Source organism: Scatophagus argus, chromosome 3, assembly GCF_020382885.2.
Source record: "Scatophagus argus isolate fScaArg1 chromosome 3, fScaArg1.pri, whole genome shotgun sequence".
Classification (NCBI taxonomy): Eukaryota; Metazoa; Chordata; class Actinopteri; family Scatophagidae; genus Scatophagus; species Scatophagus argus.
In genome coordinates this window covers 18,725,317-18,738,247 of record NC_058495.1, presented here as the reverse complement: position 1 = coordinate 18,738,247, position 12,931 = coordinate 18,725,317, and the positions used below count along the sequence as shown (strand labels likewise).

Genomic DNA, 12,931 nt, shown 5'->3' with positions numbered 1-12,931 from the left:
TGGTCACGTACCAACTAATAGAAAAATAATGCCATGAAAGCATGCATACTATCCCAGACATGACTTATAAATAAATATCTAAACAAAGAAATAAATGAATAGAACCCATCAAAGTATTTTTTTTTTTTTTTTATAAAATAGGTCAATGTGTGTGTAAGCTCTAACTGAGGTCAATGCTCTCCCTGACTGTATTCTGGATAAATGCCTTGGTCAGGTCCTACAGTTTGTACCGTATCCTAGCGACTATTTTTTTTTTTAACCTGGTTTTACTGAGCATTATCATGTTTTCATTCATATATTTTTTTTTTAAGTATTTAAAGTACTTTATCCAGTCCTTGTAGATAGAAGTAAAAGTCCTATAAAATATGCAAACCTATGTACAGAGGAAAACAGAGCAAAAAAAGAAACAATTTACAGTATATTCATCAGTTTATGTATATATTTATATATATATATTTATATTCAAACTTCTGCTCTGTTTCTTGTTTTTGAACCACTAAACTTTGTTTTATTTTTCCTCATGTAAACTTGCAGCTTAACGTTGGAGCAAATGAAGAAGAAGTGCTTGGCACTCTAGTTCCCATCGTTCTGCTTCCCCTCTCCTTATTTCACTCTACATGAAAACACGGGCTCGGTGAAAGACATGAGTGATTGCTCAAATAAACCTTTATAAAAGTGCAGACCGTGTTTACACCGTTTTCAATTTTCTCAGAGCAGCGGGGGGCAGTCAATGAGGGCACACAGTGTAGCGATCAGGGATACCAGACATATGACATTTAGCTTCAGATGTTGTTGTTAGCTCAAAGGCAGCTCAGGTGGATGTACACTAACCAACCGCGGACACTGCCAGAGTGTGATGGTCATCTGGCTCGCACTGTATGCTGTGCTCAAGGAGTTGTTATGTGGCACACACAAACAATGGTGATCCTGGGATGTGTAGTGGCATCTTTTAGCCTCACTGGAATTTGGAAGGTAAATGTTAAATTATTCAATCTGCTAAAAAGGTTAGACACAGACACCAGGGGAAACGTCATTATGAGCAGTTTATAGGGAAAAACTAGTAACAGCACCCAACAGGAAGCATTGTCTTCCAAAGTGTCATATAGCCTTATAAATATTCATGTATATAAATATTCATTGAGTAATCTCCACCAGCTGAATATGTGTTGGATGCAGGATCCAATAAATCCAAGTCTGTTGACCTTTTGCAGGTATATTGTAGGTGTTCATACAATTTTTTTGTAGACTATTATGAGAAACTGTATGCTAAAGCAATATGAAACCAGCCTCAGTGATAGCGTAGTTGTAATGGGTTAATGGCTTTTCGCACTTATTGCTTCACTTTACAGTTTCATTATGCTTTTATGTTTGTATTTAATTGTATGTGGACGTGTGACATAAGGCAATATAACATCTTCTAAAGGATATGCTTCATGTCAGGTATCACCGTCACAGATCCCCACATTAACTGCTGGATGGGAAAGTATATAAAACCTCCCTTCTTCTGTTCAGTGGGAAGCCAGCACTATATTTATAACATATTACACAACCATCTCCTTTCAAGCCAAGTCATGTCAGTCGTAACCCTGAACGTTACCCTAGTCTTGACTCCAAGCAGTGGAACGTAGTCCTGCACACAGCTTTGATAGTTAGCACCTGTGCTAACAGGTTACCTAATGCCCGCTTTTATCTGAAGTGTAATCACGTGAGTCTACATTAGTTCTAAATGCATTTTTTTTTCTCCAAGACATTGGTGGATTGACAGTGGTTGGACGGTTTGTTATATTAGACATGCACTGAAGCTCTCTACATGGCTGAGAAATGATATGGATCTGGCTGTAGTTTTGACATCATAATAGCGCGTTGGCTGCTTGCGGTAGTGTGTGTTCAGTTTTTTTTTTCTTTGTCTTCTGAGAGCACAGTGCTTGATGGCAGATTCTGCAGGTGACAAGGCACACCTTGACATGGTGACAGCCCATACGCTACATGCACTTTACTGAATGCAAAAGAGAGCAAGGGTTGCGAGACGTTTTCATTTTGGTTCAAGTTTCAAAGAGAAGTTTGTGTGTGTGTGTGTTTGTGTGTGTGTGTGTGTGTGTGTGTGTGTGTGTGTAAGCTCAAAAGATATGTTTGGAATAGAGTCGAAGATAATTGTCCTTTTCCTCTAAAATCATTTAGCCTGATTCTCTTAAAGCCTGCTACTGAAATGTGGCTTTTTGCATTTTCAGATAATATTTACACCATATGTGTAATCTCACACATGTATCTTTTAGCAATATATTGTGTGTCAGCATATAGGTAATCAGAGATAGGAATGCCTGCAGTTTTGGGAGCTGCCAGATTTGCGATTCTTCCCAAGCAGCGCAATGTTTCAAACTCCAGCTAAAATCTACAAAAAATTACAGCTCAACATAGTCAGTAGCCGTTCTATATACAGACACACATATATAAAATATGTGCATATAAATACATATATTTGTTTGTGATTAATATCTATTTATCCATATATACTGTATATATGAATACATTTGCTTGAATGCTTGTTATACATATATATGTACTGCAAATATAAACAAGTTCATATATTTCAAACGTTTCTGATGTTATTCTATCTATGAGGTTAGGATGTCAAGTTAAAAAAGATAAGGCTGTGATACGGAGCAGCCCCTCCCATGCACTCGCCATCCCTCCCAAGACAAAATGAGAAGAGAAAAAAATAAACATTTTGAGTAATTGTAAACTAGCGAAGTGAGAGACCCCATTTGGTCATCTGAAATAGTTCTGCCTGTATTCAAAAAGCATATCAGCAATATATATGTATATATATACATGTGTTGTATATATTCGAAATGTACACTTCTTTTAAGTGCAACTCCTCAACCAGTTAACACTGACTGAAAGAGATGCAGTGGTCCGAGTATATTAGAGCTACAAGTCCTCAGCAATAAAAATGTTTGGTCTTTTGGTCCCTAAAACAACTAAGGAATGACAGGTAAGACTTCCTGGAGACCGTTGCTATGGCTCTCCTTGGCAACGGTATCCCCTGGAAACGGACAGGCACTCCGAGCTAAAGATGGCCGTCCCAAATCGACGCCAATTTGTGTCCTGAAAATATCACATTCCCTACTTAAGTTCGAGTATTTCTTGTCACTTCTTGTTTCAAGTCTTATAAATTGGTCTTCAAAAGTCAATTGCCCCGAACTCGAACCGTATTTCAGAAATATCTCCTACGGCAATCCTCTGTTCAGTTTATGAGAAGTTTTGTTCTTGTTGGACTCTTGACATCCATTTTCCTTTTCAGAGTTCAGTGGGGTTGGTCACTGTAAGTAGGTTAGATGTAGTTTCTTTTACTTTTTTCCCCCCATCATTGTTCAAGTAAAAGTTTTTTTTGTGGTCCAGAAACGGTAGCTGTCATTCAAGCAGGTTTTTGTGGGGAAAGAGGTGTGTATATGTGTGCAGAAGGAAAAAGGTCCTGGGGCAAACCAGGCTGGTACAAATTCTCTCTGAGTTCCAAAGTTTTACATCCAAAAGGAGGTGTCCTTGACTCGGTCATCGCTCGCTCTCTCTCTCTCCTCTGTTTCCGAAGCAGCCTCAGTGGTCCAGATGTTGAATTTGCACTCAGCGGCGGGTAGCAAGAAGTCAACATATGATTCAGCTCAACAAAACCTGCAAGCGACAGGAGAAATGGAAACTGTTTGAGTCACGCAATGTGTTTATTATTAAAATAATAAAGAAAACGACGAGTGGGGTTTCATGCACGTTGCAGTTGTGTAAAGCATATGAGATTAGGGACTGGGACATTTTTAGCCATGCCAGCAACATGGCTCAACTTATGCATTGATTTCCATTGGGTTTTGTGTGAATCCTAATGATTCAGATCAAACCCTGACTATTCATGTTGCACCATGAGGGGGTCAAAGTTTTCACTTGATCCATCAAATATCTCAACATCTACGGGATGGATTTGGACAAAATTTTGTACAAACACCCATTGTCCAAGGGGGTTTTCTCAGGGACTTTCGTGATCCCAAGACTTTTCCTTTAGCGCCACCATGAGGTTTACTTTTGTGGTTTTAAGTGAATTCTTTTGACTACTATTGGATGAGCTGCCATTTGAAAAATGAACTGTAATAACTTTTCATCAACATTTCATCAGGTTTTGATTTTGGTTTCTGAAAAAATACCAGCAAAACTAACAACATTCCCATCAGCCTCAACTCTACTACTACTACAGCGGTTTTCTGCTAACTAGCCAATGTTAGCTAATGCTAACGACTATATCAGCATGTTAGCGTTGCATCACAGAACCACAAGTTTGGCTGTAGATCCTAGTATTCGTAGTTTGAAGTTGGCTACAGTTTTGCTAAAATTACACTTGACTGGCAGTTGTGTGTTCTAGGAAGCTGTGTGTTTTCATGTCTGGTGTTTTTTAAATTTGTTTATTTACTTGGATTCCTTGACTATTAGACAATTCAAACAGACAGGGTAGCGCCCCCCCCCCCCCTTCCACTTAAACAAACATTTATTACACAAGAGACAACATTAATGTAAAAAAAAAAAAAAAAAAAGGTTCATGTGGGGAAATAATTGTATTTAACATACTTTTGTTTTTTTTTTTTGTTTTTTAATTTTTTTACAGTTACCATGTTTAAAGTTGTCATAACAGTCCGTATGTGTCCTTGTTTACTGCTGAGACACGCTGTATTTCTATGTAGATAGACTAGTGGAATATAATTATAAGACACATGCCTCTTTAAAGCATCATTGCTGGCACTATTACTCTGAGTTCTGGTATGGATAAACAAAGATAATTTTGCCGAGACAGTTTTGAAAACAAATCAGTGCTTCTCCTGCAGTGAATTAATTTCGCTCCCTGACAGTGACGCTGTTGCTATCTCCTGTGTCATAAACAATTAAGTTTTGTTTTTTATTTAAATCCAACTGTTTGATCTTGTTCATGAAATGATGAAGGGGTTTTAATCAGGACACACCTTAACCCTTCGGTGTCATTAGAATTTAAGGTGTACTGCAGCTCGCCGTGCTGACTCATGAACTCATCAGTCTGATAATAGTGCATTATTATATTTGAATGAAGTACGGTAATAGTAAAAGTGGGTGCAAAACAACAAAATGCTTGTCTACCAGTTGAAATTCAAACACTGTCAACCTCAGCTAAAGAAAAAAGGAAATCGAAAAGATGTTTTCTCTGGCATTTTGTAGAAAATGTTTTTATAGCAAAAGTAATGGTGGCACATATTTTGTGGCACGTTCATATGAAAGTGCACTATTCTTCCTGCAGTGATTTGCCTCGGGACACCGTCTGGTACGGTTCAGTTAGTTTGTGAGTGGGTGATAAGTTGTCCTTGAATGAAGTCATCAGTGGTGAATGAACGACACAGCCTAAACTCTCCATCACACAGATGAAGGGAGGAGACAAAGAGGAACAGCACAATTACCCGCCTGAGGGGTAATAAATGCCTCTCCCTTGGAAGCAATTCTTTCCCCGTGCAACACACTGAACCATTTACCAATTATCTTTTACCTACAGGGTAACATAGAGGGTCACTTACTGTAAGGCTGTTCTGCAAACAGTGGAGGCTACGTGTAAATGCTCCTACAGCTCTGTTTGTTTCAGACAGCTGTGAAAACTGACTATAACATGTGTATCAGTGGCATGGAAGACGACCTGTATTTTCATAAAATTGTGATAATGATAACACAACGTATTTCAAATGTTTTATCCTTAACATACCGTCAGTCTTTAAACTCTAGAGATTACTGCAAGTGAGTCATAATGAATTGGGAATAACATTTACAAATGTGCACTTGAACCATCAACAAGGGAGTAAAACTCCATCACTATTCTTGACAAGCAATTTCCAGATGATCAGCTAGTTATTAGGCATCTGCAAATGTTTTATGACATTTTTGAAAGGTTACTGAAACGACATCAGGCGGTGGCATAAATGGGCTTGCCATTTGAGCTTTCGTCAATATAATATGCAGTGGATGTGCATGCACTGGTTCAGTTAATCACCTATCAAACCAAAGAGACAACAACCGTTTCCAGTCAAGTCGATGTCTGACCTGTCTTTCCCCGTGTGTGACGGCTGCCCCGGCCACCAGGGTGGCGGTGGCTGGCTGGGGCGGGGGCTAGTAGGGGCGGTTGGCGTCCTTTGGCCTCTTCAGCTGAACCTTGAGTCTTTTCATGCCGATCTGGAAGCCGTTCATTGATTGGATGGCAGCTTGGGCACTGCCTGGGTTGTCGAAGCTCACAAACCCTGGGGGAAATGCCGAAATAGGGATGTGGTTAGATGAAGAGGCAAGGACAGTGTGGGGTTACAGAGGACTGCCTAATGAGGATGCGTTCAATAAGATGAACTTTTACATGTATGTATGAAAATAACGCTTAACAATAAGAATGAAATGCTTTCATCAGTGCATGAAATTAAACACAATTAATGTTCACAAAACACTGCACTAGTAGTTGTAAGCATTAATATTACAAATACTTCAAGTATACGATGCAGTACTTTATGAGTATTAATAAATTAACTGGCATGCAGCAATAGACAACAATAGATCACAGTTACAAGAATGCAAAGTCTGAACTTGGTGACTGGATGTAAAACCAAAACATCAACATGGTTGTGCAGTTCTTGAGTTTTGGTTTTTAAAATTCCACTTGGAAGTGAAAAGGCATCGAATCACAAATTAAAACCTGTGTTTCAAAATTGAAACATGAATAATACAACATTAATGTGTTGTATTAATGAGCAAAAGCTGCTTAGCAAATAGGTTGCACCTGACGGACTCTCCATTAAATATTCTCCACAATCCGTTTATAATTTGCCACATAATTACACGTTCTGCTAAACGGTGCTGTCAGTTTCATACAGTGTGGCAGCAGCTCTCTATCTCTGCATGCTAGAGCAACTGCTTGTTCTTAGCCTGTGTTGCCTTTTTTAACAGCAATTTAGAGACTGAGAGTCAGCATTTGTGTCATATGTCATGAAGAACATAATAGCAAGGTAACTGTAAATATGGCATTAAAACAGAGCTCATGTCCATCGAGATCAGTTTGACTACTGATGTAAGCGTTATAACAGCTTATATATTTCAAATAAGAAATTAACCAGAACAAAAGAATACAGATTTAATGAGTAATAGAAAAATCCAGACACTCATTTCCTGCTCTTTCTTTTTGTAACAACCAACTTTTGCACAAATGAAGAGAAATTCTCCAGTGCTTTGTTTTCATTCTTTTAAGGGAGGGGTGTTGAGAGGTTAGGAAAGGGGGTGTTGACTGCGGTAAAGAAGGTGATTAGTAAAAAAGAATAAATAACCAATAATCTTTTGGTTTTGTCATTTTTACCCACCAAAGCATTTACTTTGGTTTGTCGCCCGATCCACAAACACTTTGGAGGAGATGACATTACCGAAAGGCAGGAACATCTGCATCAGCTCTCCATCCCCAAACTCCTGAGGGAGGTGGTAGATGAACAGGTTACAACCCTCTGGTCCTGCACATGGACACAGAGAGGGAGAGAGAGAGAGAGGGAGAGAGAGAGAGAGGAGGGGGGGGGGGGGGCAAAGGTCAGAGAAAAAGAGACCAATAAAGAAAAAGAAGCATAAAAGGTTGACTGCAGCAAGAGGAGACTTTGTGAGGTTTACATAAAGGCCCCCTTTTATTATGATTTCTGCTGTTATATAAACCACATTAAAACTGAAACTATTACTTGATTAATTGATTAGCTGTCAACAGCAAAAATAATTGGCGACAATTTGATGATCGATTAAAAGTGATTTTTCAAGCAAATATGCCAATCGCCATCTTTAGTTCCAGCTTCTCGGTTGTTTTTGTTCTTTGTCTTATGCGATAGTATAAGGAGCATGTTTTGATTTTAGACAGATGGTTTGGACAAAACAAGACATTTAGAGATGTCGCATTGGGGTTTATGAAAGCGTTCTGGGTAATTTATCCTATCTCCCAATAAAGCAAAATCTAGATTCACCAAATTTGCATAGAGATTATTTCCTCTCCTGTCAATTTTGTGAGGTTTGACTGATCAAAACAAACCCTTGCAAACCATGTATGAGCATGCAAGAACCCTGCAGGACTCACAAATGTATCTGCAGTTGGTGGTCTTTAAGACACTTAAAGAATTAAAAAGAACAGACGAGCGCAGAGCAGTTTATCTCAAGACGCAGTTGTCGGTTGACAGTAGTTTTGGGCGCCCAGATTGTTGGACATTTTCAGCTGTAATGGAAAACTCACATCTTCAGATCCCCAAATGAGACCACTGCTAAATGCTTTAACGGCAACCTATGGGAAGCCACAGCTGTACAGTGACTTGCATTGTTTGGTTTATTTTCCACAAGAGGGCAGTAAGGTCCCAAGCATCAGTGTCCCAAACCTGGGGATCATTGAGTTCATGAGTTGGTTTTAAGCTCAGTAATGGTAGTTAAGTTAGTTTCCCGACAGCCAGCAAATCATAACCTCACACTCTAATTATGTATTTTTCATTTACTTTATTTTTTAATCTAAAACCTATCCTCTCGTCCTTAGACTGTTTTGAAAGGATGAGAAATGAGGGTTCAAGATAGTCAGTCTTCTCTAATTAATCCAGACTGATACTGAGTATGCTGAATATTTTCCTTTTGACAGACTGGCGAGAGGTGAAATCAGGCCTGAGAACAAAGTGAGGACCGTGATTTGCCTGGATATTTTTAAACGTGGGTCTTTTATTCCAAGCAGCATCCTGGCAAGCAGACTCAGGTCGAACACAGAAGTAAATCTGAGTAAATGTTAGCAGCATGTATGAATATTTAGCAGTGAATGCATGTGTGTGTGTTACCTTCTCGTTGCTGCTGTGGAATGATGGGTGGAGGATGGGGGAAGGCTTGGCTGATCTGTCCGTATGCAGCAGGGTAGGCTGCTGAGACACACATACACACAGTGCGGATCAGATAACAGTCATGACTAGAACACACACACACACACACACTTAGATACATACAAACAATGTGATATATGCAGGGACACAGCAGCCAATCGATCAGATAACAGCCAATAGAGTCTATGTGCCGCACCCCAACACTGAGCACAACAGATACAACAAATTGATGTTGTGAGACTGTAACAGTTGATGTTACACGATCAAAATTCAAATTCAAACAAAGGAAATTTTCCCTCTGCCACCCCCTTTCTCTCTCTCTCTCTCTCTCTTTCTCACACACACACACACACACACACACACACACACACACACACACACACTAACACACTCAGATCAGTGCTGCTGTGAGAGTGACAGACAGACCTGCATACTGCTGGACTCCTGTGTAAGCCTGCTGGAGAGGATCAGCTGCAGTGGGACTTTGAGCTGCTCCACCAGAGACACAGAAAGAAGAAGAAGGAGGAGGAGGAGGAGGAGGTGATGGAGGGGAGCATGGATGGATGGAGGTGTGTGTGTGTGTATGTGTGTACGGGTAAAGAGATGAAGCAGAGAGAGAAAGAGACGGAGGGAGAATGTAGATGGAGGAGAGGGCACAGAGGAAGGCGAGAGTAATATATAACAAGGGTGAGAGGGAGGAGGGATGGAAGGAGAGGCGATGGAGAGAAGACAGGAGAAGAAAAGCAGAAAGGTTAGAGAGCCAAACAGCGAGGTGTCAACCCGCTTTGCTTTCAGTGTGTGAGGAACTGAATTCTGAATCTCTCATTTGCAGGGATTTTTACTTTATGTTCCTCCTAAAGCATTTAAAAACTAGCTCCTTTTTGCCCACAGAAATGCAGAAAAGTAAAACTTTGAAGGGCCACAGTTAAGACAAACAGCAAAAACAATAGCTCCACCGTCACCACAGGAAAAAGAAAACATGTCACAAACATGTACCTTGTCTAAACAAATCTTATGAAGAAGGTTTCCTGACAGTCTTCTGTGATCAGACAGTGACACAGGACAATTACAGCACACACTCGCAACAACTTGATGCACCTGTTGCTATCAGTTCACATGTGGGTGATGCAGTAATGATTTGAAAATGAAATGTAAAAAAGATAAATAATCCCCCATTATATACAGAGATCGAACTAACACGGATGCTGCAGCAGACTGGTTAACTACCCACCTGTACACATAATACATGCACATTAAGAACACCACTGGGAAAACATACATGCGCACACACACACACACACCGATAAGCCCACTATCACCAAAAACCAAAGAAATACTGAACACACCAAGCACTAACAGCAACGCTGAAAACGGTTCAGATAGGCAGAAGAATGGAGAGAAGTACGGCATCAAATACAGGTCAACACATTTTAATACACGTTCAGAAATAATTCTAAAGCCTGTGGTTGTATACCGTCTTTTGTAAACCTGTGGAAAATGGAGAGGAAAGACGTGCAGTCTGTAGATCTGTAGTTTTAGAAACAGAAAGGCTTCATTAAGACTCTTTCTGTGAACATCAATGCGCAGATTCAAAGAGGTAACTGTGTGAAAGTTAGTGCTCGGTGTTCTCATACGTGTGTGACACTCAACATTTCACATAAACACACACAGTTTAGTTATTTAAGCACAAACGTCAGTCCTGATTTTAGCTGTAAAATCAGGTAACTTAAATGTCAGCTTGCACATATAACAACTGTGTCAGACATCATACTATTCTTTTTTAATTTTTAACATTCACAAACTCCAGTTTCCTGTGCAGTTTCCCCCCCCCCACAGGATTACAAAGGATGATACAAAACCACAGGCTTTGAATTGACTTCTGAGCTTTATTTCATAAGCTCCAAATTTTATTGACCCTTATTTGAGCCCAGAAGGAAGCAGGATGAGAGGAGGAAGACGAGGGGAGGAGCTACCTTCAGAGAGAGAGGAGAGGAAGCAGCCACCCTGAACCCCAAAACAACTCCGCGGAGCCACGCCCAAGCCGTTTTTCTCCGAGTCCTCCCTAAAAACCACCTCCTGCAACACTGGAGAGACAAGATTGTGTAAAGAAAAAAAAAAAAAAAAAGTCACATTTTTTTTTCCCTCCTCACAACCAAAAAACCAGTGAGGTACTAGCCACGGCTCATGACACAAGCGCATACTTAGGCTCCAGCAGCCCATAAGCACCTTTGCCAAACACTCATCTCCTCTACATGCTGACTGTCTGAGGGCTACGTTTGTCTGGCCTTGGCCTCCTGAACATGCTTCAAGACTGATCACGTCTGGGAGCCAGCATCATGCACACTTTCCAGTGAATGCATTTACTGCACAGTTTTATCTATAAGGATCTGAGATGCACTTTCATGACTTGATGGATTAACATAATGGTGTATTCATAATGAACACTGCATTCTCTTTTATATTTTTCTCTGTCTCTGAGAGTTATTTTGTGTGTTTGAATTCGTGCACCAGAATTTATCAGACTTACCAGGGTAATGGTGTATCCCGTTGGTGAAGACAGCCTCTGCAGGAGGCTGCCCATTTGCCTGGGGGGGTGGCATGCCAGTAAAACCATTTACACTAATGGGGGAGGGTATGCTGGTCACTGTGGGAGCGCTGATGCCTGGTGGAGTACTGCCACCTGCAGCCACAGGGCAGATGGGTAAAGACAGAGAGAAACAGTAAGTTGTGTTTTTTTTTTTTCTCCCTCAGACGTTATGGAGAAGTTTTACTTTGACTGGCCACCTAGTAACTCTTGGAAATGTCAGATGGGCTGGTCCAGTGAGCCAGTGAAGACACTAAATGTCAGGCCTGATTTCTTGTCCCAGTGTGGTCCTTAATGTGACACAACAACCTCTTAGACATACTGTATAAGAACAGTAGATACTGTGCTGATGGTATCTTATGGGTACCAATTATGTATTCGCCTCAGATGATCGCATGTTATGCTACAATACGTTATGTTCATTTTCACTCCATCAGTGCATTTAGAAACATTTACAGTATAGATTATGTGTGGAAATTTGCCCATTTAAATCTCCAGTGTGCTTTGATCCTTACTACTACTACTTTTCCCTGCAGTGCTACCATATGTCCTTAAAGGAACATACTGTACAGCAGTACATGCTTACACTGCTGCTACCAAAAGCATCTCATACCTTATTAGATTACATTTTTCTCCATCTAATTTTAATTGGGTGAGCAAAAGAATTCTTTGCTTCAGCAGAACCTTGTCTGATGGACATGTACACTATGAGAGGGAGTGTTGATATTTGTTAAAATGGAAGTGGCACAGATACACCTAATAAACAGGTTTGCTTCTTTGTGGTTTCGTAAGACTGTCATCTTTTATTTGAAATTCAAATTACAATTTGAACATTGGAGAAAATATTTGACTTTTAATGATCTGCTCAAATTACAGGGTTTTGTACCCCACTGGGAGGCATTAGTCAAATGCACTGTCACTCTAGAGGGGATGGGCATTCTGAGTAATTTCAATATTTGTACATCTGTAGGAAAATATTATTGAGTACTTGCACAAAAGAAAAAAAAAAGGTAATGTAAAAACACACAAGTGAAGGTGGTTCGGTTGTGTTCCATTTCGTTTGTACAATGCTTTCCTTACTTTGGTAAGGACTGGTCAATAATGGAAGCAGTTTGAAAGACACCATCATTTCCCTGGTTGACCAAAATACCTAAAAATCCTATAAGGCCTTCAACTGTTGTTCTTTCACCACTGTTACCTGACGTTGGGGTCAGCGGTGCTCCTGGGAGGCCATTGATGGTGGCCATGTGCTGCATCTGGGCAGCAGCAAAGGCCGCCATTGGACTGAGGTAGCCTCCCTGGCCTACAGACGCCATCAATGCCGCCTGCTGCTGCACCTGCACAGTGGAGGGGAGGTGATTATAAGAAGAGGGGTGTATAAAAGAAATGTGAGGCACAGTGTAGTAGAGACTGTGCGTTTTTACTTCGAAACCAACATTAATATAGACAT

At 40.3% G+C, this 12,931-nt stretch overlaps 1 protein-coding gene across 4 annotated transcripts in view; it reads right to left on the bottom strand.

The window, feature by feature from the left end:
• Nucleotides 1-2,490: 2,490 nt before the first annotated feature.
• celf4 (CUGBP, Elav-like family member 4) overlaps nt 2,491-12,931 on the bottom strand; it is a 78,496-nt gene continuing 68,055 nt past the window's right edge. For 2 of the 4 annotated variants that reach the window (XM_046384404.1, XM_046384406.1), the window contains exons 7-14: nt 12,680-12,818; nt 11,425-11,577; nt 10,871-10,981; nt 9,324-9,386; nt 8,859-8,939; nt 7,380-7,523; nt 6,088-6,281; nt 2,491-3,666 (exon numbers count right to left, since the gene is read on the bottom strand). In XM_046384404.1, coding sequence (XP_046240360.1) covers nt 6,154-6,281; nt 7,380-7,523; nt 8,859-8,939; nt 9,324-9,386; nt 10,871-10,981; nt 11,425-11,577; nt 12,680-12,818 — 819 coding nt within the window. In that variant the 3' untranslated portion in view covers nt 2,491-3,666; nt 6,088-6,153. The remainder of the gene's footprint in view (nt 3,667-6,087; nt 6,282-7,379; nt 7,524-8,858; nt 8,940-9,323; nt 9,387-10,870; nt 10,982-11,424; nt 11,578-12,679; nt 12,819-12,931) is intronic. The other 2 variants (XM_046384407.1, XM_046384405.1) reach the window with 2 other exon arrangements.